The 22,231-nt window shown below is 38.9% G+C and overlaps 1 protein-coding gene across 1 annotated transcript in view; it reads left to right on the forward strand.

Annotated features, from left to right (window-relative positions):
• The first annotated feature begins 20,168 nt into the window (after positions 1-20,168).
• Positions 20,169-22,231, forward strand: part of LOC129237297 (nose resistant to fluoxetine protein 6-like) — a 48,314-nt gene continuing 46,251 nt past the window's right edge. Inside the window, exon 1 of the mRNA XM_054871958.1 lies at positions 20,169-20,825. Within this exon, the coding sequence (XP_054727933.1) occupies positions 20,507-20,825 (319 nt within the window). The 5' untranslated portion in view covers positions 20,169-20,506. The remainder of the gene's footprint in view (positions 20,826-22,231) is intronic.

The raw sequence follows: 22,231 nt of genomic DNA on the forward strand, positions 1-22,231 counted from the left end.
ATTCAATTTAAAAATGTGTAACAATCGCACTGAATCGACAATACGATCAAGAACAACAATTGACGCGGTATTTCAAAGATATGTTGACAACATCGAAACCAAAGCATTTGTATCATATTTTAGCTATCATAAGCCACTCGTATAATTTGTTGAAATTGAAAACATTGAGGATGAATAATAATAAAATGAAGAAAATAAAATATGAACTTTATAGCAATATTATAATGAACCTATAATTATCCCGCCCCTAATGCTGCTTTCGTCTCATTCTCTCTCAGTTTGTCTTACGGAAGGTTTCACTTCTATCCCGTCTAACCGTTAGACTGGTATTTTTTTTTCATTCTTAACACCCTGAAACTCAGAACTGAATGGGACAAACAAAAAACAGCAAAATAATTTATTTAATGTGAAATGTCACCTTGACAACGAGCATAAACTTTAAATTGTTCGATCGATACTTAACGAGATATAGATCACTACAGCCGTCTAACGAGAAAATAATGGATTTCTTTTTCCCCAAACTAATATTAATTAATAGTTGGCCAGCGCATACAAATCGAGTGCTCTACAGTTTTACGCCGCCTCTGAACGTTTTTATAAGACACTTTTTAAGTACGGAAATGTACTTCGAGTCAGTCTATAATTTTCAGGAAAAAATATCATGTTTTATTTATTTGAAAAATCTTCTGATTTAAAATCCGAATTTTTAATGTAAATATTTTTGATAAATTTAAAATTAAAGGGTAAATGGGTATTTCTGCCATGAAAAAGCTCCTTATAAAAAACCAGATACCGTTCGGAGTCGGCTTAAAACTGTAGGTGCTTCCATTTGTGGAACAACATCAAGGTGTCCGCTAAAAATAGGAGGAGGAGCTTGGCCAAACACCTAACAGAAGTGCACGCGCGCGCCTTTTATTTATTTATTTTTTTTTAAAGGTTAAATGAATTGGAAAACTGCTATAAATAATTTTTAATGATTTTTCTAGTGTTTTTTTATGTTTTGAAAAAAAAGTGGCAAGTAAAACGAAAGGCCTCACATTTCTTGTGCTGATGAAACCACTGACTATTTGCATTCTCATTTTTATCTTCATACACACGCATGCATGCACACACATATATATTTACATATTTACAATAATAACTTATTCAGGTTATGCTCTTAGTTCCCGCGCTGGCTCATTAATTTTAAACTGTTTAAGTATTTCAAGCTTTAGTACATAGAACCTTTTCTTCAACGTACCTCCTAAAGTTTTGTGAAAGTGAATACGAAACGCATTGCAGTCGTGAGCCTAATTTAATTTCTCTAAGTATGCTAATTGAATATAAAATATTTATTATTATTCTAATAATAAGCACACAATACTATTGTCTAAATATAAATATGTTTAAAATTAAATTTCTAATTTAAAATAATACAAATATTAAAATAATTAAAAAAACGAAGTAAAAATATACAAAAATTTCGCAAATGTTATAAAATTTATAATCGCAATGTAAACAAAATCTTAACCCCGTAAAGTGAAATAATCTAAAAATAGGTTTAAAAGTAATATGAATATATTTAATGGTGTTGAAGATGGAGTACATTTAGCATACAAATATTAAATTAATAAATTATATATATACATACATAAATATATGAAATTATAATTGCATTGATAAAAATAAACAAACAATAAAAAACGAAAACAAAAACAAAAACACAACACAAAAAACGCAAAAGAATACCGAATATCGTTTAAGAAATGTTGTATTTGAAGAGAAAAAATTAATAAAAATCAAAAGTGTACAAAAAAAAGGTGTTGTGTTCTTTATAGAAAATATGACTAAAAGGCAAAGCGGTTTTCCTATTTAACTAAGTGGTTAGCAAACAGCAATTGCAAAAAAATTCGCGAATATGCACATACACACACAATATACATATAAGTACATATACAGTCTGTCTAATGGAAGCGTGACCGGCACAATTCAAACTTAGAGTTCCGTTATAAAAATTGAAATGCTGTTCCTTTTCGCAATAGTCGTTGCGCATTTTGTTAGTTTCGTAAGAAACTTACTAAGCGCACCTTTTTTTACAAAATGAGTTCCGGGTCTGAAAAATGATTTGAAGCAGTGTTATGCACACACCCTTGTCATCATAATGCTTAGCACTACAGCTCGTGTGAGTCTTAGCTTCTTCTACAGTTATTCTCCATGCATCTCGATCCATAGCCATGCTACAGTAGTTGGTCGCTCCTATGCTTCTTAGATCGTCCTCAACGTCGTCTAACCATCTTTTCCGCGGTCGCCCTCTTCACTTTTCACCATACATGCGTGCGTACAAAACTGCGAGATATTATTTCTTCTGCAAATGTGTCCTAGCCATCGGATGGGCTGCGATTTAACAAACCGTACAACGTTTTCACCTCGTAGGAGTTCCTTTACCACGTTATTATATCTGACTTCTTTAACCTGATGTTGGAGAGCATCGTACGAGCCACAGAACTTAATCGCTCAGGCACAATATTTTATAAGAGCCTACAATTGCTGGCGCATGCCGATGATATTGACATCATCGGCCTTAACAACCGCGCTGTTAGTTCTGCCTTCTCTAAACTGGATAAAGAGGCAAAGCGAATGGGCCTGGTGGTGAACGAGGACAAAACAAAGTACCTCATGTCTTCAAACCAACAGTCAACGCACTCGCGTATCGGCACCCACGTCACTGTCGACAGTTATAATTTCGAGGTTGTAAAGGACTTCGTATACTTAGGAACCAGCATTAACACCGATAACAATGTCAGCCTTGAAATCCAACTTAGAATCTCTCTTGCCAACAAGGGCTACTTTGGACTAATTAGGCAAATGAGTAGTAAAGTCCTCTCTCGACGAACAAAACTAACACTCTACAAGGCTCTCATCATGCCCGTCCTAACGTATGGCGCAGAAGCTTGGACGACGACAACATCCAATGAAGCGACGCTTGAAGTGCTTGAGAGAAAGATTCTGCGCAAGAGTTTTGGACCTTTGCACGTTGGCAACGGCGAATATTGCAGGCGATGGAACGATGAGCTGTATGAGCTTTACGACGACATGGACATAGCGCAGCGAATAAAGATCCAGCGGCTACGTTGGCTGGGTCATGTCGTCCGAATGGATACAAACGCTCCGGCGTTGAAAGTATTCGATGCGGTACCAGCTGGAGGTTGCAGAGGAAGAGGAAGGCCTCCTCTGCGTTGGAAAGATCAGGTGGAGAAGGATTTGGCTTCACTTGTCTTCACGTGTCTCCAATTGGCGCCGGTTAGCACGAGAAAGAAACGACTGGCGCGCTTTGTTAAACTCGGCAAAAATCGCGTAAGCGGTTATCGCGCCAATTAAGAAGAAGAAGATACCATTTTCTTCTCGTAGTAGACCCTGTATTCGTCTTCCCAATATGCTTAATAGGTTGCCACTGGTCGAATCAGTGTTTTATATAATTTTATTTTCGTTTTTTTAGTCAACTGCTTGCTTTTTAACAGTTTAACGTGGGCAAAATATGCTCTGTTTGCAGCCTGCACACGGTCCCGGATAGTAATCGTTGTACCATCCGTTCTCCTGAGAAACAGTTCTAGATATTTAATTTGATTCACGCTTTCAAATTTATGATCACCAATTGTAAGGTCTGGCGGCTTTCTCAACTGGTTAAGTTTTGCGAGGTATCTCGTTTTGCTTTCATTGATCTTTAATCCAACAAATTTTGCTTTTATTTGGAGTGCTTGGAATACTTCTTTTAGTACTTCTAAAGGTCCAAAAATGTCATCTGCATCTGTAGCAAAATATTTGAAACACAATGGCACACCGACGTTTAAAATGTTGACGACTTCCCCGTACGAGGCTCAAAAAATATACCTCTTCCCAGCAAGATCCGAAGATCTTTGGTTTGTTTGTGACAAAGCCGAAGCTGAATCGGTTTTAAGGAAAACTGGTGTTAATGTATCCAAAGACACGATTCGAGAACGTTTACGTGCAAATTCCGGAGCAGATTGAAAAAACCACTGCTGATTATCACACTTTGAAAAAGGACTTTCTTGGGCTAAGCAAATTCAGAACAGACTGGGGCAAACGTAATATTCACGGATAAAATTTGGGGCTGCTTCTTCGAAAAAGAATTTGGCCGTTTATTTGAATGCAGTTTTCATGAACAAAATTTGTCAAAAATCATTAATACCGGCAGTTGCGAAGATGTTTGGAAGTACTAGACAACCTTGGTTTGTACAAGAAGACAACAATTCTGTCAACAACCTTGTTGAAAATGTTTGGCAAATAGTTAAGCAAAAACTCGAAGGAAAGCAGTTTTCAAAACAAATTCGGCTAATTTGGAACCAATTACTTCAACAATGTGCGCAGAAATTAACACATAGTATGACTGGAGGTTCTCCTACAGGGACCAGAGCCAATAATTGGAATCTGTTCTGCAGGAATTGAATCAGCGATTATATACATAAAGAGCGATGATCCGGTCAAGAAAACTGCAGAACTGCAAAGTGTTTTGTGACAAAGCTGAATAGAAAACTGTCGGACTTTCTTCTAAAACTTGGAAGAAAAGTCGTTCGGTTGATGGTCGGTATTATTACAGGACACAATCCATGGGGACAACATACTTAATATGACCACGATTAGAATCATTGAGGGCTCGATTTGTCTGTCTTCCCTTGAAGAGGCGGATAGCACTGAGCATTTTCTCTGTGAGTGCCCTGCATTTCCTAAGCTGCGAATTTTGGGTTCCGCTGTCATGAGAACGAGCAAAACTCGTTCTCTCAAACTGGGGGGTATTTTCAGAGTCACAGGCCTAACTACATCTATTTCTCTATTCTATCCTGTCTTTTCCTTCTGTTACTTCGCTCCTTTCCTCCTTGACTATCTACCCTTTCATGACTCGAGGATGTGCAGCCATTATAGCTTGGTGGTGACTATAATATTTTATTGAACATACTGCGTGTAAGAAATATTATAGCCCATAGAATGCAGTTTGCTAGAATTTAATTGGCAAAAGAGTTTCCAAGTTATGGTTGTCACGCTTCTATTAAACAGACTGTATGTCTACTTTATATGCATTTCGTCAAGGTTGGTCAAGGCAAAGAAATCATATTTCGCAGTATTTTTAATATTTCTAGAATTTTGAAATTGAAATGATTTGCAGAATAGCCAAAAAGGTACGGTTAAAAGCTCGAATATGGGCGTTGGTGACAATGTTGAAAATGCATTCTACACCATACGAAAAAAATATAAGACCAACAAAATTCCTTATACTTTTATTACAGTTTGAGGTTGAAATTGAAATTTGAATAGGTTGAGCCAAGGACCACGCTTAGGCCAAAAAGCCCATTGTATTTATAGTTCTGGAAAGAGGGTAGGTAGTCAAAGAGGGAAGTAGAAAAGTATCAGAGAAAGAAATAGGAAAGAATAGAGACAGAGACAAAGGTAGTTAATCTTGTGAGAATTTTCCAGATTCTTTGGCAAATCTGTAAATAACCTCTAGTTTTAAAGAATGAATATTACTCATTCTTACGACATCGGAACCAAAAATTCGTAGCCTTGCTCTAGTAAAGGTAGGACACTCACAGAAAAAGTGATCAGTGCTATCCGCCTCCTCCAAGGCACATCGGGTGTTTGAGGTTAAAAAATATTGTTTTTCATATTTAACTTTTAATGATAAATATTTTAAAAATAACCAGAAACAAGCACACATTTTACGAAACTTAAACTAATTACTAAGAAAAGTAAAAGCTATAGACTGAAAAAAGTAAAAAACCAATGCTACAATATTTAAAATAAACGAAGATAATTCGAGGGGCTAGTTTATAATTTGGAGCTTAGTAATTTGTGTGGGATCCTCCTTTGATTATAACTTATTGAAGTCGTTGAAGCATCGATTTGATTAAGTGCTTTATAATATGTTGATAAATTTTTGACCATTCGACATTAATCACACTTCCAAGGCTTTTAAAACTCTCTTCCATTTTTGAAAACCGATTTAGAAACTATTGCCAATACATTTTCGTTTGGGTTAAGGTCAAGGCTGCAGCCAGGCCATTGTAAAAATGGTATTTTTTTCGCTGCCAAAAACTCTTTTATTGCTTTGGAAGCATGAACGACTGTGCTGTCGTGCTGGAAGATCCGCTTCTCATCGAAATTATCACAAAAAAAAGTAATAAGTACTTCGTCTAGAAGTTCTATATACTTGTACTACTCTACTATTCATTTTTGTGGATATGAAACATGTAGGCGTTTTGCCTTTAGCACTGATGACTGCCCAAATCATGACAGGACCCCCTCCGAAGCTGCGAGCCATTTGCTCCTTCTTTTTATTTAAAGTCCTATGGTGCCATCATTTCTCGTGTATCTGGCACACATGGTCAAAATTCGAAGAATCTTCAATTGTTGTAGTTGGATTTTTTCTATAGGAGCCTTTTCAGCCATTCCAAATACTCTGATTGACTTAATCATTGTTTTGTACAGCATCAGCTGAAATGAAATTGTGAAAGGTATTCTTGTATTTGTTTGACATTTTGCCTGATGTGATAATTCCAATTTATTTTCGAGTCCAAGTGAATTTCGGTGTGTTTCGCTGTTGGTTCTATTGTAAGTGCCTTGTCATTTATTTTTATTTGCACTGTAGTAGATTTTGTTATGGTATAGTACAGTTTTGCCCTCATGTATTTTTAGGCACTCGTTATGAAACCGCTCCTTAAAGCGTTTGTGTATCGCTTCAGTTTTTTCAGCAGCTATAGTTAAGCTTTTTTCTCAAGCCAATAGTATTGTATCGTTTGCGAACGTTCCAATTAATGAATTGGTTTCGTCAGGAGGGCGAATATCTGCGGTGAAAAACCTATATAACAGTAGGGGCCCTAGAACTTGTGTCAATTATCTGGGATTAGCCTTCTAAATATTGTTTTCCACCGAGCGTATTTTTGCTGAAGCCTACCATCAACCAACTGATTGAACCTTATCAGCGCGGTCTTAGATATGGAAAATCCACAATCGACTAGATATTCACAATACGTGAAGTTTTAGAAAATACCCATGAAAGGAGAATCGACACTAATCATATTTTTCTCGACTTTAAAGCTGCTTTCGACAGCATTTCTGAATTTGGTATTCCTGCAAAAATAATATGGCTATACAAAATGACGTTGCTCAATACCAATACCGCCGTTAGGACTAGGAAGGACCTCTCCAAGCCGTTTGATACCAAACAATGTTTCAGACTTCTTAAACCTGGTGGTGGAAAATATCGGGCTAGCCGCAGAACTTAATCGCTCAGGCATAATTTTTTATAAGAGCATATGCGTATAAAGCGTTAAGAGCATATGCGTTAATATCATCGTCCGTAGTTCTCCCTTTTACGAACCGGATAAAGAAGCAAATCGAATCCATCTGGTAATGAAGGAGGACAAATCGTTTGGAAGCTTGGACGATGATAGTATACGATGAGGCGTTCCTTGAAGTGTATGAGAGAAAAATTCTGCGGAAGATGTTTAGATCTTTCCACGTTGGTGAGAGTGAGTATCGCAGGCGATGGAACGATGAGCTGAATGAACTTTACGACGATATAGATATAACGCAGCGAATAAAGATCCAGCGGCTTCATTGCTTGAGTCATGTCGTCCGAATAGGTACAAACTCTGAAAGTATTCGATCCGGCACCAGCTGATGTCAGTAGAGGAAGCGGAAGATCTCCTTTGCGTTGTAAAGATCAGGTGGAGAAGGACTTGACTTCACTTGGTGTGTCCCACTGACCCCGGTTAGCACGAGAAAGAAATGACTGGCGCGCTTTGTTAAACTCGGCCAAAATCGCGCCATTCAAGAAGAGCAACAAGTGGTCCTAGAACCCTTCCCTGCCGAGCTTCAGCTGTTATTCAATAAATATAAATATTTAATATAAAAATATGATGAAATGGTAAAAAAATAGTAGTGTTTTTATGTTGCGAAGTATGCATTTGTGCCACACTTTGCCACACGCTTTAGCAAAGTCCAAAAATACTGCCACAAGTAACGACTATTTTGAAGAACTGATGTTGAAATTAAAAGACAAAAAAAAAAAAACAAAAGAAAAAAAAAGAAATAAACAACTTTGAGTAAAGTGAAGTTATCCTTTTAATGCCCAGTGATCACGATCGAGTTATAAATTATTATGATTGGTGAAAGAACAAAATGAAGAAAAGCAATGGCAAACCTCCGAGTGTATTTCTGCCATGAAAAACCTCCTCATAAAAAAATATTCCGTTCGGAGTCGGCATGAAACTGCAGGTCCCTCCATTTGTGGATCACCATCAAGACACACACCACAAATAGGAGGAGGAGCTCTGCCAAACACCCGAAAACGGTGAACTCGCCAATATATATACAAGTTAACAAATAACACTTAATATAGGATATTTCATAAGTTTATAATCAACCCTCGCTATCGCGTGCTTCATAAGTTAAGAAACAGCCCTCGCAATTGGTAGGTAGGTGAAATGGTTAAAGTGCCGGTCTGGCACTCCTCAAGTAGCACCAAAGCGCCGTTTGGATACCATTATGCGATCTCCAACAGGCAGATATCTACAGCCAGCCAAAGCTGTTGATATAATGGAGACGATTGATGGGATTTAGGTTTGCGCACTGCCCCAGAATGTCGAAGAAAGGATGACCCAGTGATCTTATTCGCCTAGCTGCCGAAACCCAGACATTTACCGAGTCTCTTTCATCAACAGTCTCCTTCTCTGAAACGTCCCTACAGCTTCTGCAATGGGGGTTAAATGGTAACCCTAGCTTTTCCGCGTGTGTGCCGATCGTCCAATCACCGGTAAATACAGCTACGAGCTTGGAAATCGAATGGCGTGGAGTCCACAGGACTTTATGAGTCCTCCATATATTGTACTGGGGCCAAAGGGTTTTCTTTTCTGCGCTTTCCTGAGCAATAAGTTGTGCAATTTCCCTTTAACAACAGTCAGGGGGATGCCGATGCCCGGGTAGGAGGTCTCTGAGGCCAATTCAGTCTTCTTCCTGGCAAGCTCATCAGCAATTTCATTTCCCTCTTTGTTCCTATGTCCTGGAACCCAGATTAGAGAAATGTTAGCAGCACAACCAAGAGATTTGATCTTCTCCTTACAGGAGTTTACTAGTTTCTTTCTGCACCATGGCGTTATCAGAGCCTTGATCGCGGCTTGACTATCGGAGAAATAATATCTCCTCCGCTACCTCGTTCCCTAAGCATTTTATCATGCCAATGCAGATTGCTTTTTTTTTTCATCTACCCAAAATTGGTACAATACTTCTCTGCAAATGCCAATCTGGCCGGTTTGTGTCTTGTGGTTAACTAAGGTGTAGGTATTCGTTTTACATATTTTGAACTAGAAACCGCTTGCAACTACGGGTAGCAACTTTAAAATTAATTGTGTTTAATTTCAGCAGCGCTATTTTATTTATTTATAGCTAAAATTTTGATTTCCCGCACAGCTCTTTTCTACTACTTCTCTTGGCACATCCGTACTTTTCTTTCAAATGGAAGTAAAGCAAAACCACAGCTTTGCCTCTTTTTAAATTTGAATCAAACTCTCGCATTGTAAGGCGCGTGTCTCCCCATGCTAAAATTTGTTCTTGCTCAAATTCAAACAGAGCTTTTTCGCGCGGCATATTTCTTGTTTCTAAACCAAAACAACCACGTAAATGTTAGAATGAGATAAAGCGATCAAAAACAGTTATAATAATCGTATAATAAGTTTAACGTTACAACTTGCACTGTACATACATTTTTAAATTAAAAGCAAACGCTTTTGGTCTTATAATTATTTCGTTTTGCCCGGAACAAGAATTTGCGCGTTACTAAAATCTTCTTCTTCTTAATTGGCGCGATAACCGCTTACGCGATTTTGGCCGAGCTTAATAAAGCGCGCCAGTCGTTTCTTTCTCGTGCTAACCGGCGCCAATTGGACACACCAAGTGAAGCCAAGTCCTTCTCCACCTGATCTTTCCAACGCAGAGGAGGCCTTCCTCTTCCTCTGCTACCACCAGCTGGTACCGCATCGAATACTTTCAAAGCCGGAGCGTTTGTATCCATTCGGACGACATGACCCAGCCAACGTAGCCGCTGGATCTTTATTCGCTGCGCTATGTCTATGTCGTCGTAAAGCTCATACAGCTCATCGTTCCATCGTCTGCGATATTCGCCGTTGCCAACGTGCAAAGGTCCAAAAATCTTACGCAGAATCTTTCTCTCGAACACTCCAAGCGTCGCTTCATCGGATGTTGTCATCGTCCAAGCTTCTGCGCCATACGTCAGGACGGGCATGATGAGAGTCTTGTAGAGTGTTAGTTTTGTTCGTCGAGAGAGGACTTTACTGCTCAGTTGCCTACTTAGTCCAAAGTAGCACTTGTTGGCAAGAGAGATTCTACGTTGGATTTCAAGGCTGACATTGTTATAGGTGTTAATGCTGGTTCCCAAATACACGAAGTCTTTTACAACCTCAAAATTATAACTGTCTACAGTGACGTGGGTGCCGATACGCGAGTGCGCCGACTGTTTGTTTGAAGACAGGAGGTACTTCGTTTTGTCCTCATTCACCACCAGACCCATTCGCTTTGCCTCTTTATCCAGTTTGGAGAAGGCAGAACTAACAGCGCGGTTGTTAAGGCCGATGATGTCAATATCATCGGCATACGCCAGTAATTGTACGCTCTTATAAAATATTGTGCCTGAGCGATTAAGTTCTGCGGCTCGTACGATGCTCTCCAACATCAGGTTAAAGAAGTCACACGACAGTGAGTCACCCTGTCTGAAACCTCGTTTGGTATCAAACGGCTCGGAGAGGTCCTTCCCAATTCTGACGGCGCTGCTGGTGTTGAGCAACGTCATCTTACATAGCCGTATTAGTTTTGCGGGGATACCAAATTCAGACATAGCGGCATACAGGTAACTCCTTTCTGTACTGTCGAATGCAGCTTTGAAGTCGACGAAAAGATGGTGTGTGTCGATTCTCCTTTCGTGGGTCTTTTCCAAGATTTGGCGTATTGAGAATATTTGGTCGATGGTAGACTTTCCAGGTCTGAAGCCACACTGATAAGGTCCAATCAGTTGGTTGACGGTGGGCTTCAGCCTTTCACACAATACGCTCGCTAGAACCTTATAGGCGATATTTAGAAGACTAATCCCGCGGTAATTGGCACAAATTGCAGGATCGCCCTTCTTATGGATTGGGCAGAGCACACTTAAATTCCAATCGGCAGGCATGCTTTCATCCGACCATATTTTGCATAGGAGCTGATGCATGCACCTTACCAGCTCCTCGCCGCCATGTTTGAATAGCTCAGCCGGGAGTCCGTCGGCGCCCGCGGCTTTGTTGTTCTTTAGGCGCGTTATCGCTATTCTCACCTCGTCATGATCGAGTAACGGAACTACAATTCCGTCGTCATCGATTGGGGTATCGGGATCTTCACATTCTCTATGACATGCGCAGCTGTCACTGTTTAACAGGTTCGAGAAGTGTTCTCTCCATAATTTAAGATTGCTCTGTACGTCAGTCACCAGATCGCCGTCTTTGTTCTTACAGGAAAACGCCCCGGTCTTAAAACCTTCTGTAAGCCGCCGAACTTTCTGGTAGAATTTTCCGGCGTTGTTCCTATTGGCCAGCATCTCAAGCTCCTCGCACTCACGTATTTCGGCCTCTCGTTTCTTCTGTCGGATAATACGTCTCTCTTCCTTTTTCAGCTCTCTGTAGCGATCCCACATGGCTCGCGTTGCGCCCGATCGCAGCGTGGCTCTATAGGCGGCATCTTTTCTTTCTGCGGCAGCATGACACTCCTCGTCGTACCAATTGTTTTTTCGGGCTCGCCGGAATCCGATTTCTTCTTCGGCGGCGGTACGTAGGGAACGAGAAATGTTGCTCCATTGCTCGCGTATGCCGATTTGTTGGGCAGTGCTTTCGGAGAGCAGGAGTGAGAGTCGAGTGGCGAATCTCCTGGCTGTCTGTTGTGATTGCAGCTTTTCGATGTCGAACATTCTTTGCGTAGGTAGATGCACGTTTTTTGCTGCACAGAGGCGGGTGCGCAGTTTGGCTGCAACAAGGTAATGATCCGAGTCGATGTTGGGTCCTCGGATCGTACGTACATCTAATACACTAGAAGCGTGTCTTCCATCTATCACAACATGATCGATCTGGTTTCGCGTTTTTCGATCAGGAGACAGCCAGGTAGCTTGGTGGATTTTTTTATGCTGGAATCTGGTGCTGCAGACTACCATGTTTCGGGCCCCGGCGAAGTCGATCAGCCTCTGTCCGTTACCGGATGTTTCGTTGTGCAGGCTAAATTTTCCGACTGTGGGACCAAAAATTCCCTCCTTGCCCACCCTGGCGTTGAAGTCGCCAAGCACGATTTTTATGTCGTGGCGGGGGCAGCGCTCATAGGAACGTTCCAGGCGCTCATAGAAGGAATCTTTGGTCGCATCGTCCTTCTCTTCCGTCGGGGCGTGGGCGCAAATTAGCGATATGTTGAAAAATCTGGCTTTGATGCGGATTGTTGCGAGACGCTCGTCCACCGGAGTGAACGACAGTACTTGGCGACGAAGTCTCTCTCCCACAACAAATCCGACACCGAATTTGCGCTCCTTTACATGGCAGCTGTAGTAGACGTCGCAAGGTCCTATGGTTTTCTTTCCTTGCCCCGTCCATCGCATCTCTTGGATGGCAGTGATGTCAGCCTTTGTTCTCACGAGGACATCAACCAGCCGGGCAGAGGCACCTTCCCCATTAAGGGACCGGACATTCCAGGTGCATGCCCTCAAATCATATTCCTTATTTCGTTTGCAGGGGTCGTCATCAGTAAAGGCAGTTCTCATCCGAGGCTTTTTTAATCTTTTCATTGGGGAGGATTTTTAAGTGGCGGGTCCCAAACCCAGCGCACAACCAGCTATCCTGGAATGTTTCGCCTTCTCACGTTAGCTCACTCCCGAACGGGTGTTCGGAAGCTAACCAGAGGATACGTGGGCTAATCCCGGACGTTGTGAGCTACTTGAACCATATGTAGAAGAATCGTCCTGGCCACTCCCAAGTGAATGGCGATCAGTAACTTTCCCCACTTGCGTGGACTTCTACACATGGAACCATCCTCCACGTTACTAAAATACCAGCAATAAATACGGAATAACTTCCGTTATGAGAAACCGTTTAAAACATACAATCCACGACACGAAATTGGAATATTTTTCTATTACTGCTTTAGTAGATGTCATCATAATCGTCTTGGTGTTATAATTTTTTCGCGCGGTGTATTCAAGCGAATAGCGCGAAAAAGGTGTGATTTGAAATCAACCGAGACGCTTTTTAATATTTTGCGCTGACAAATTAAAATGATTTCTTAGAGCAATTTTAGTAAAGCAAGTTATTAGGCGATGTTCATAAAGAAAAGATAAATGCATCCCGACAAGTCGCGGGTGGGTAATTATCTGTCCCGTTGTTTAGTGACAGATTTCCGAAAAAATAACCAGAATTTTTATTTGAATTTCTACTTTATGCTTACATGAATTTATGTGCATACATATGTGTGTATGTATGTATGTATGTATGTAGAGGTAAGCTTGTTTACAACAGGTTGAAAGCATTCAGCATCAAATATGGCAATTTGAAATTTGCTATGTACATACATATGTGTGTATGTATGTATGTGCCTTCATATAATTAGTTGTGTTTTTGTTTTTCAACTTATTTCGAATCAAGCTTTAATCACTGCTAAGTAGACGCAGTCGATTGTGCGAAGAAGGTGCAATGCCAAGGTTAAAGTTTCACTTCTACTGCCAAACGAAATTTTCGCGCAAATAATTAAACAAATTAAGAAATCGTGCTATTCAACTTTGGTAATCAAAAACGTTAGATTGCATTTTCAAAATAATCATACTGCGCATTGAGTTTTATACTCGTAAATACGTCTTTGGATAATGTGGTTGAAAGTAAGTTTTAGCACCGATTAGATCTCCAAGCACTGGCGCAAATTCGTTACTACGAGTATCTGGTACGTACGCGCATAGGTAAGTGCACTTGGGCTTACATCAAGCTTACATTAAATATCGTTAGAATACAGCTCGAGCTGTTTTGCTGAAGATGTAACTATTGGAATGACGGTACGAAATCGCCTAGTGGCTTGGTAAATATAGCAGCGAAATTTCAAGAAGGCAGATACTTTTGACTCATTGTGTACACTCGTGTGTCGAAAGTACTTGCACGTTGTCCATTCGAAGTGCCTTTACTTTACATATGTATATTTACATGTGTACATATTATATATATAATACATTTTGCGATGAGTAGGATCCTTAAACTTGAGGAGTAAAACATGTGAACCTGCCTCTCTATAAATATTTTTTTACAATAATATTTCATACGTCATTCAATCCTCTAAATCATACAGCTGTTTTCAGCTAATTAGAAACGCTCTCTTTTGATAAACGCTTGATGAGCATAATATTAAACTGTTTAAATTTACCGTTATTTTTTCTCTTAAAATCATTTGCATTGCTTTTGTTACTCTATTTACTACCCAATTAGCCTAGTTTTGTAGTTGTGTAATTGAAGTACCGTTAGTATTATCCAACGCAGTGCATGGGTTACTTAGTTCAAGGTAAATAAACTGAGACAAGTAGTTAGAAACAGTTGTTCAATGGAAGCATATTCGGCAAGTTGTGTTATTTTAATAGTAGGTAATATAATCGACTTTTTGGTATGTATATATTTTAAATTGGTTGTTTAAAAGCAACTAAAATATTCGTCTTCAAGATGTGTAATGGGGAAAAGCAGCAGCTGTACACCTTCCCTGCGCAGCTCCATTTTTGACCTTCGTAAGGCTGGAAAGTCGTACAGTGAAATTTCTAAGCATGTCAAATGTTCAAAAAAAATGGTTTTTAATGCCTTAAAGCATATCTAACTTTTTAAGACTGTTGATAATGTTCCACGTAAGAAAAGGCCCCGGAAAGCTCCAGCAGAAATTGAACGCAAGATAGCAATCATCTCCGAAAGAGACCCAAAAACGACTTCCACTGACATCCAACGGGAAATTCAGGATCAATATAATTTCGAAATATCCAAGAGGACAATTGCTCGGCGTCTGGTCGAATCTGGACTGCATGGCAGAGCAGCACGCAAGAAGCCCCTTCTAACCAAGATACAAAGGAGACGGCGAGTAGTCTTTGCGAGATCCCATTGGTCGTGGACTCCAAATCAATGGAAATATATCATTTGGAGCGATGAAATCAAGATAAATCGCATAGGCCCAGATGGTAGAAGGTATGTTCGACGGCCAATCAACCAAGAATTCAATCCTCGCTACGTTTCGTGGGTAGTAAAGCATTGTGGAGGATCAATCATGGTGTGGGGATGTTTCTGGTGGAATGGTGTTGGCCCAATCCATAGGATTTATGGAATTTTAAATAAGGAGAAATACGTCGATATACTAAAAAATGTAAGGTTGCCGTGGGCTGAGGAAAATTTGCCTGTTATATGGAAGTTTCAACAGGATAATGATCCAAAGTTGACAAAACAGTTTTTCGACGAAAATTCCATCAATGTTTTGGAATGGCCATCATCCAGTCCAGACTTAAACAAAATAGAGCAGCTCTGGGGTGACGTTAAAAAAGCCGTGAGTGCCAAAAGTATCCCAAATATGGATGTCCTTTTTGCCGAAGTAAAAACGGCATGGCAAGCAATACCTGTGGCGCGCTGTCAGAATCTCATTCCATCAATGCGCAATCGATGTGAGGCAGTGTTGAAGCAAAAGGGGTTATGGAACCAAATACTAACATAATCTTTATGTTGATCTGATAATACATTACTGTTTCTAATTAGTTGCCCTATCCAAATCGTGAATTTCACATGCTTAAAAAAATATATATATGTATTTAATAAAGAATTGGGATTAAAATGTTTTCCACAAGTTTTTAAGTTTATCATATGTTTAAATAAAATTGGCAACAAGTTATGAAAATACGTGTTTAAAAGGAAAATGGAAAATTTATTTTGAAATATTTTTATTATTATTATTATTATTAGAAGGCCATTACGCACTGCGACCAGAGCTGATCTATTGTGAAATATTTTGAAATAAGTGTCGTTTCTAATTAGCTGTCAACAGCTGTAGATGCCACTAGTTTTATTGCATTCACCTCTTTCTCAGTTAGTATATGGTTTGCCAATAAGAGGTGTTATTTTGATATTCAAAGAAAAATGCTATTTTTTAATATAAATGATCGGATGTTTATTTCATTATAAAGAGGAAGGTATGCCGTTAATAGTGGAAAATAACATCAGGCAAATGATCACCACGACCACGCTTACAGGACAATATCCTTTTCATGAGATTTTCCATAACCGAATTGCAAAGTGGCTGTCCTATGTCCTCGATAGGCTCACGAGATCCATCTTTGAGGTCTTGAATCGACCTTGAGCTGTTGGTGTAGATCTTCTCTTTGACGTGGCCCAGAAGAAAAAAGTCACAAAGTGTTAAATCACAAGATCTCGGTGGCCAATTGTGGTCACCTCTTCGAGAGATAACACGGTCCGGAAACTTTTCTCGTAAAAGATCAATGGTTTCGTTGCTTGTGTGGCACGTAGCGCCGTATTGTTGAAAATAAACGTTTTTCAGTCATCTCTCGATAGCGCAATCCATTCACCAATAACACCTGTAATTGGAAAACCATTTACTAACCTTAAAAAGACAGCTGTTAAAAGTTCACGATATTCTATTCATTAGTTCGTGAGTTATTGTGCTAAGAGTGCCGCTACTTTTGTGTTTTTCAAAACAATGGTTCAAAATGAATTTCGTGTTTTAATTTTACACCGATTCTTGATGGGGAAAAATATCGCTCAAGCGAAACAATGGCTTGAAAAGTGTTATGGGAACTCTGCTCCATCAGAAACAACAATAAAACAATGGTTTGCTGACTTCAAACGTGGTCGTGCAGACACCGATGATGCACAACGCCGTGGGCGTCCAAATGAGGCGGTAACACCAGAAAAAATAAAAAAATCCGCAAAAGCGTTTTGAATAATCGAAAAGTGAAGTTGCATGAGTTAGCTGACATCGTAAAGATATCGAAGGAACCATTGGCTTTATGTTACATGTATATTTGACTATGAGAAAGCTCTGTTCAAAGTGGTTGCCCCGTTTACGCACTGTTGACCATAAACAATAACGTCTTGATGATTCTGAGAAGTGTTTAACCATGTTTAAACGTAATAAAGCGGAATTTTTGCATCGATATGTGACAATGGATCCATCATTTCACTACGGAATCAAAAATATCATCATCTGTGTGGACAGCAGCTGGCAAACCTCGTCCAAAGCGCCCGAAACCACAGCAATCGGCTAGAAAAGTTATGGCGTCGGTATTTTGGAATGTGCGTGGTGTAATATTCATCGACTATCTTGAGAAGGGAAATACCATTGACAGTGAATATTATATATCGTTATTGAAGCATCTGAAGACTGAAAAAAAAAGTTTGGTTCATCAGGACAACACAAGTCAAAAATGGCAAAACTACATGAATTGAACTTCGATATACTCCTACATCCACCGTATTCGCCAGATTTGGCTCTCAGCGACTACTGGTTGCTCGCAGACCTCCAAAAATTCTCGCTGGTAAACATTTTTGCTCCAATGTAGAGGAAACGGAGGCCTATTTTGAGGCAAAACATAAATCGTTCTGCAAAAGTGGTATTGAAGTGCTAGAGCGGTGCTGGAAGGAATCATTGCATTGTTCTTGATGGAAATTACGTTGATGAATAAATCTAATTTTGAACAAAAAAAGTATTTTCTTTGTTAGGCAAGATGCTTGAAAGAGCTAACTTTTATTTTCCTAAAGCTCAGTTAGTTCGAATATAATTTACGTAACTTAAATTAACTTAATACTTTACCTAACCAAATTTCGGTCTTACCTAAAGTGAGTGAAGTTAGAGAATCGGACTGGTAATGTCTTCGATTTTATAATTCTTAAAAGTAACTGTAGACAAGAGTGTAGAAATTAACTTTGAAAAGCGTTAATTTGTTTATTTTGGGACGAACTGTTGAACAGATTTTAAGAATATACCATACAATAACGAACTAATGTCGTAGAGGAGGCGGATAGCACTGAGCACTTTTTCTGTGAGTGTCCTGCCTTTGCTAGAGCAAGACTACGAGTTGTGGGTTCCGATGTCGTGAGAATGAGTAATATTCGTTCTTTAAAACTGGAGGATGTTTACAGATTTGCCAAAGAATCTGGAAAATTCTTACAGGATTAGCTACCTCAGCCTCTGTCTCTGTCTTTGTCGCAGTCTCTGTCTCTGCCTCTATTCTTTCCTATCTCTTTCTCTGATACTTTTCTCCTTTCCCCCTTGACTATCTACCCTCTTTCCTGAGCTCTAAATACAATGGGCTTTTTAGCCTGAGTGTTTTAGGAGCCACCAAATCTCTTGGTGCTCCTTGGCTCGACCAATTCAAATTTCAATTTAAATTTCTGGAAATTGGTACCAATTTCTTAAGTTCAGTCAAATTTTGTTAAATTAAGTTAGTCTAAACTAACGGAACTTTTAATCAAGAATAGATATAGGGAGTTAGTAATTATAGTTTTTTTCTTCAATTTTTATGTTTCAGCAGATGACAAAGTTACCAATGACATCCAGCGCTTTCAAAATATAATGTGAATGATTAAAAACTATTATCGCAATTCAGGCTCATTACGTAGATATGACGCAAAATCTCGGACAAAACCCATTTTCTGTTCAGCGGCTATAACCGCAATCAAAATTGAAAAAAAAGTGAGCGAATACAATCCACAAGTGCAGTTTATGGCATGGGCGCATCTTCTTCTTCTTCTTGATTGGCGTGACAGCCGCTTACGTGATTTTGGCCGAGTTTAACAAAGCGCGCTAGTCGTTTCCCTCTCGTGCTGATCGGCGCCAAGTGAAGCTAAGTCTTTCTCCACCTGATCTTTCCAGCGCAGAGTAGGTCTTAATGTTCTTCTGCTATCATCAGCTGGTACCGCATCGAATACTTGCAGAGCCGGAGCGTTTGTTTCATCTGGACGACATGACCCAGCCAACGAAGACGAAATTTGAAATCTGGGTTAATTCAAGACGAGTGTACGGCAATTAATGACAAAACATCTCCTCGATTACTTTCTCTGGGGATACTTCAAGTCACAAACCTACAAGTCAACCATTTTGAACAAGATGACAAAATTCAAGAAACTATTGCTAAAATAATGGACCGAGTCATCAAAGATTGGGCCGACCGCTTGAAGCGCTACCCACGAAGCCGAGGTGGCCATTTAAATGATGGTACGAATGAAACTTCAAAAGAAAGCTAAAATTAACTAGAAATCTCACACATTTGTTGTGTTATTTAAATTTTATTTTCCTATCGTTTTTATCAGTATACGGGCGTCCTCCGTGCAACAATAAAAACTACTTAATTTTCCGGGGTAACCTTTTTGTTTGTCCAAGTCTGAAAATAACCATTTGCTTCTGCAATCACATCCTCGTTTGAATAAAATATTTTTCTCGCCAGCCATTGGAGGGAATTCTTCAAATTGGGGAACAAATAGTAGTCTGAGGGAGCCGAGACATCCAAGTTCCTGTTAGAAACCTACTTCCATTCATTTTGCTCCTACAACTACTCACGTCCCCGGCGCGTTGTCGTGATAGAAAAGGAAAATCAACTGAACTTCCTCGATGAAAGAGAATGCCAAACGCAAGGAAATAGACCGATCTGGCTGAAATTCGGAGTGCGTTCTTTCAAGAGATGCTAGTAACTAAACATAACCTCTGGATTACTTTTAATTTATTAGCTTCTGCAAATGATGTATCGGACCGGCTTTACGTTACAAATCTCATGAAATATTTTTATGCTGCATTTGCCAATTAGAAGGCGAATGATACCAACACTTAAGTACTTAAATATCCGAACCTAAAATCTTTATCAAGTGGCAAGCAAAGAAACTAGCAGCTTCTTCAATTTGGCTGACGCATGACAAGACTTGCATGCTGTTCATATGCCTATGTAGTTGTGCGGCATTGAGTGCGGAATCGGAAGACTACACAAACCGAGCAGCACGGCGAGACGACTCGATTCGATTCGACGATTGCAATAAACTTGGCTTAAACCGTTTGTTGCGAAGAAATGTAACTTTAGTTGAATTTGAATTTGCGGTTCGAACGGTCGGTAGTGCAGAAGACCAACAAATTGGTAATACTTGCACGGCAAATAACCGCCGGATTGCTAATTTGCCTTCATAGAATAATTAAATAAACCAATAGACTCATTTGAATTGACGACGACTGAATGTTCCAAAAGTTTTCTACCAACAACAAGAAAAAAAAGAACAAATAGGTAGTTAAACAAAACCAAGTGTAAATTTCTTGTGAAAATACTCGGGCACACTTAAATGTGAGAAAATAAAGAGAAAAAATTAATTGTTAAAAAGAAACTATTACTCAACATTATTCTACGTAAATTTTGGAATTGTCATCAATTTATCAGAAAGTAATGAAGATGTCGCGAATGCTGTCATTCGTAGCTGCGCTTTACGCACTCGTAAGCGTTTGCGCAGCGGGCACAAGCGATCCTGCGACGAATAAATTTGGTGTGGATGCGCGCTTGGATTGGTCAACTGAGAAATATGAGGATGCCGAGTATGCAGTCAACGCAGCGAAATTTCCTTTCGAAGATGGTAGTGCGCCGTTGACGCCAAACGAACGACAATTGTTCGCCTACAGTCTCACGAAAGTGGAAGGGAAGCAATGCCGAGACGATCTGAATGCTACGCTATGGGGCATTTTGAGCGGCCAACGATGGGCTATTGCAAGTAAGTGGCTAACAAAGGCAGGCGAAGCTAGAAATGTATCTATGATCCTCTACCAGAAAGCTTCTATAATATATATTGTATGTATGTGTATATGTAGTTAAGCTTGTGAAATGAATGAATAATTCTTGGGCGTCTATGCATAATTGTATACACCTGTGCGTACTTACCTACATACATAAATTCGACAACTAACTTATTTGCATAATTTTGAATTTCGACGCACGTGCATATTCCTTTTTTTGGCTTTGAGCAAACTGTACAATCGAAATGGAATACTTTTATTCGTACATACATACATACAAACATACACAAGTAATGTATCCATTAGCAAATTTTTATTTGTCTAGGAAAATCCCGATTGTGGTAAATATTTAACAATACCTTTGCGTAGTTCTTTTAAGGTACACACACACACTCATACAATCCGGTTCACTTGATTTGAGGCAAGCATTTTTGGGGAAGATAATTCAAGTGAAGACTGTACTTTGCTCGAAAAAAAAAAATCAAAATATTAGTTTGGGCAAAAAGAAATCCAGTATTTTTTCGGTTAAAACAAATTTTTATAGATCAAACAAGTTAAAGTTTATACTCGTTGTTAATCTAACATTTCACAGTAAAAAAATCGTTTGGTGTTTTTTGTTGGCTCCATTCAGTTGTGAGTTACAGGGTGTTAACAATGGAAGTCAACAAAATTTTTCTTTGCTCTTTTCTTTTTTGTAATTTTTATTTTTTTTATTTTTTTATATCTATTTTTTTCAATTTTTTTTTTTAAATATTTTTTTAAATTTTGTTTTTATATACCATATAACTTTATATACCATATAACTTGTACCAAATTAAATAAAATCAACAAATGTTCACCAAAATTTCTAGCAGTTTAGAAAAATGTTAGATATGCAGTTTTGATTTTTTTTAACTTTTTGTTTATATTTTTGTTTTTTATTTTATTTTTTTTTTTAAGTTTTTTTTATTTATTTTTTATTTATTTTTAATTTTTTTTAATACAATATACTATGTAGATAGTTCATCCCATTTTCATAACTCAAAGTTTCAAATTTTGTACTAAATTAAAAAAATTCAACAAATTTGTATCAAAGATTCGAACATTTTAGTAAAATTTTGGATATGCAGTTTTGCAACGCATTAAATTTTGTGCAAGTTTGAAGTCACTAAAAATGTCCGCTTATTTAGCTATTGACGAGATTGCGCTGTTTCTTTTCTGTGAAGGGGGATCGTTTTTTAAGCTTTCATTGGGCTTGGTCGAAAACTTCTTAGTTTTAATAAAATAAGAAACCGGAAAGGTTTAACAGATCGCAAAAACAAGGCAAAACGATGTCTTAACCTCAGAGGGACTTTCAATCACCAAATTACCAAAACGATTGGTCCAAGTCCAAACTTTTTGGATC

This window comes from Anastrepha obliqua, chromosome 2 (genome assembly GCF_027943255.1).
Source record: "Anastrepha obliqua isolate idAnaObli1 chromosome 2, idAnaObli1_1.0, whole genome shotgun sequence".
Lineage (NCBI taxonomy): Eukaryota > Metazoa > Arthropoda > Insecta > Diptera > Tephritidae > Anastrepha > Anastrepha obliqua.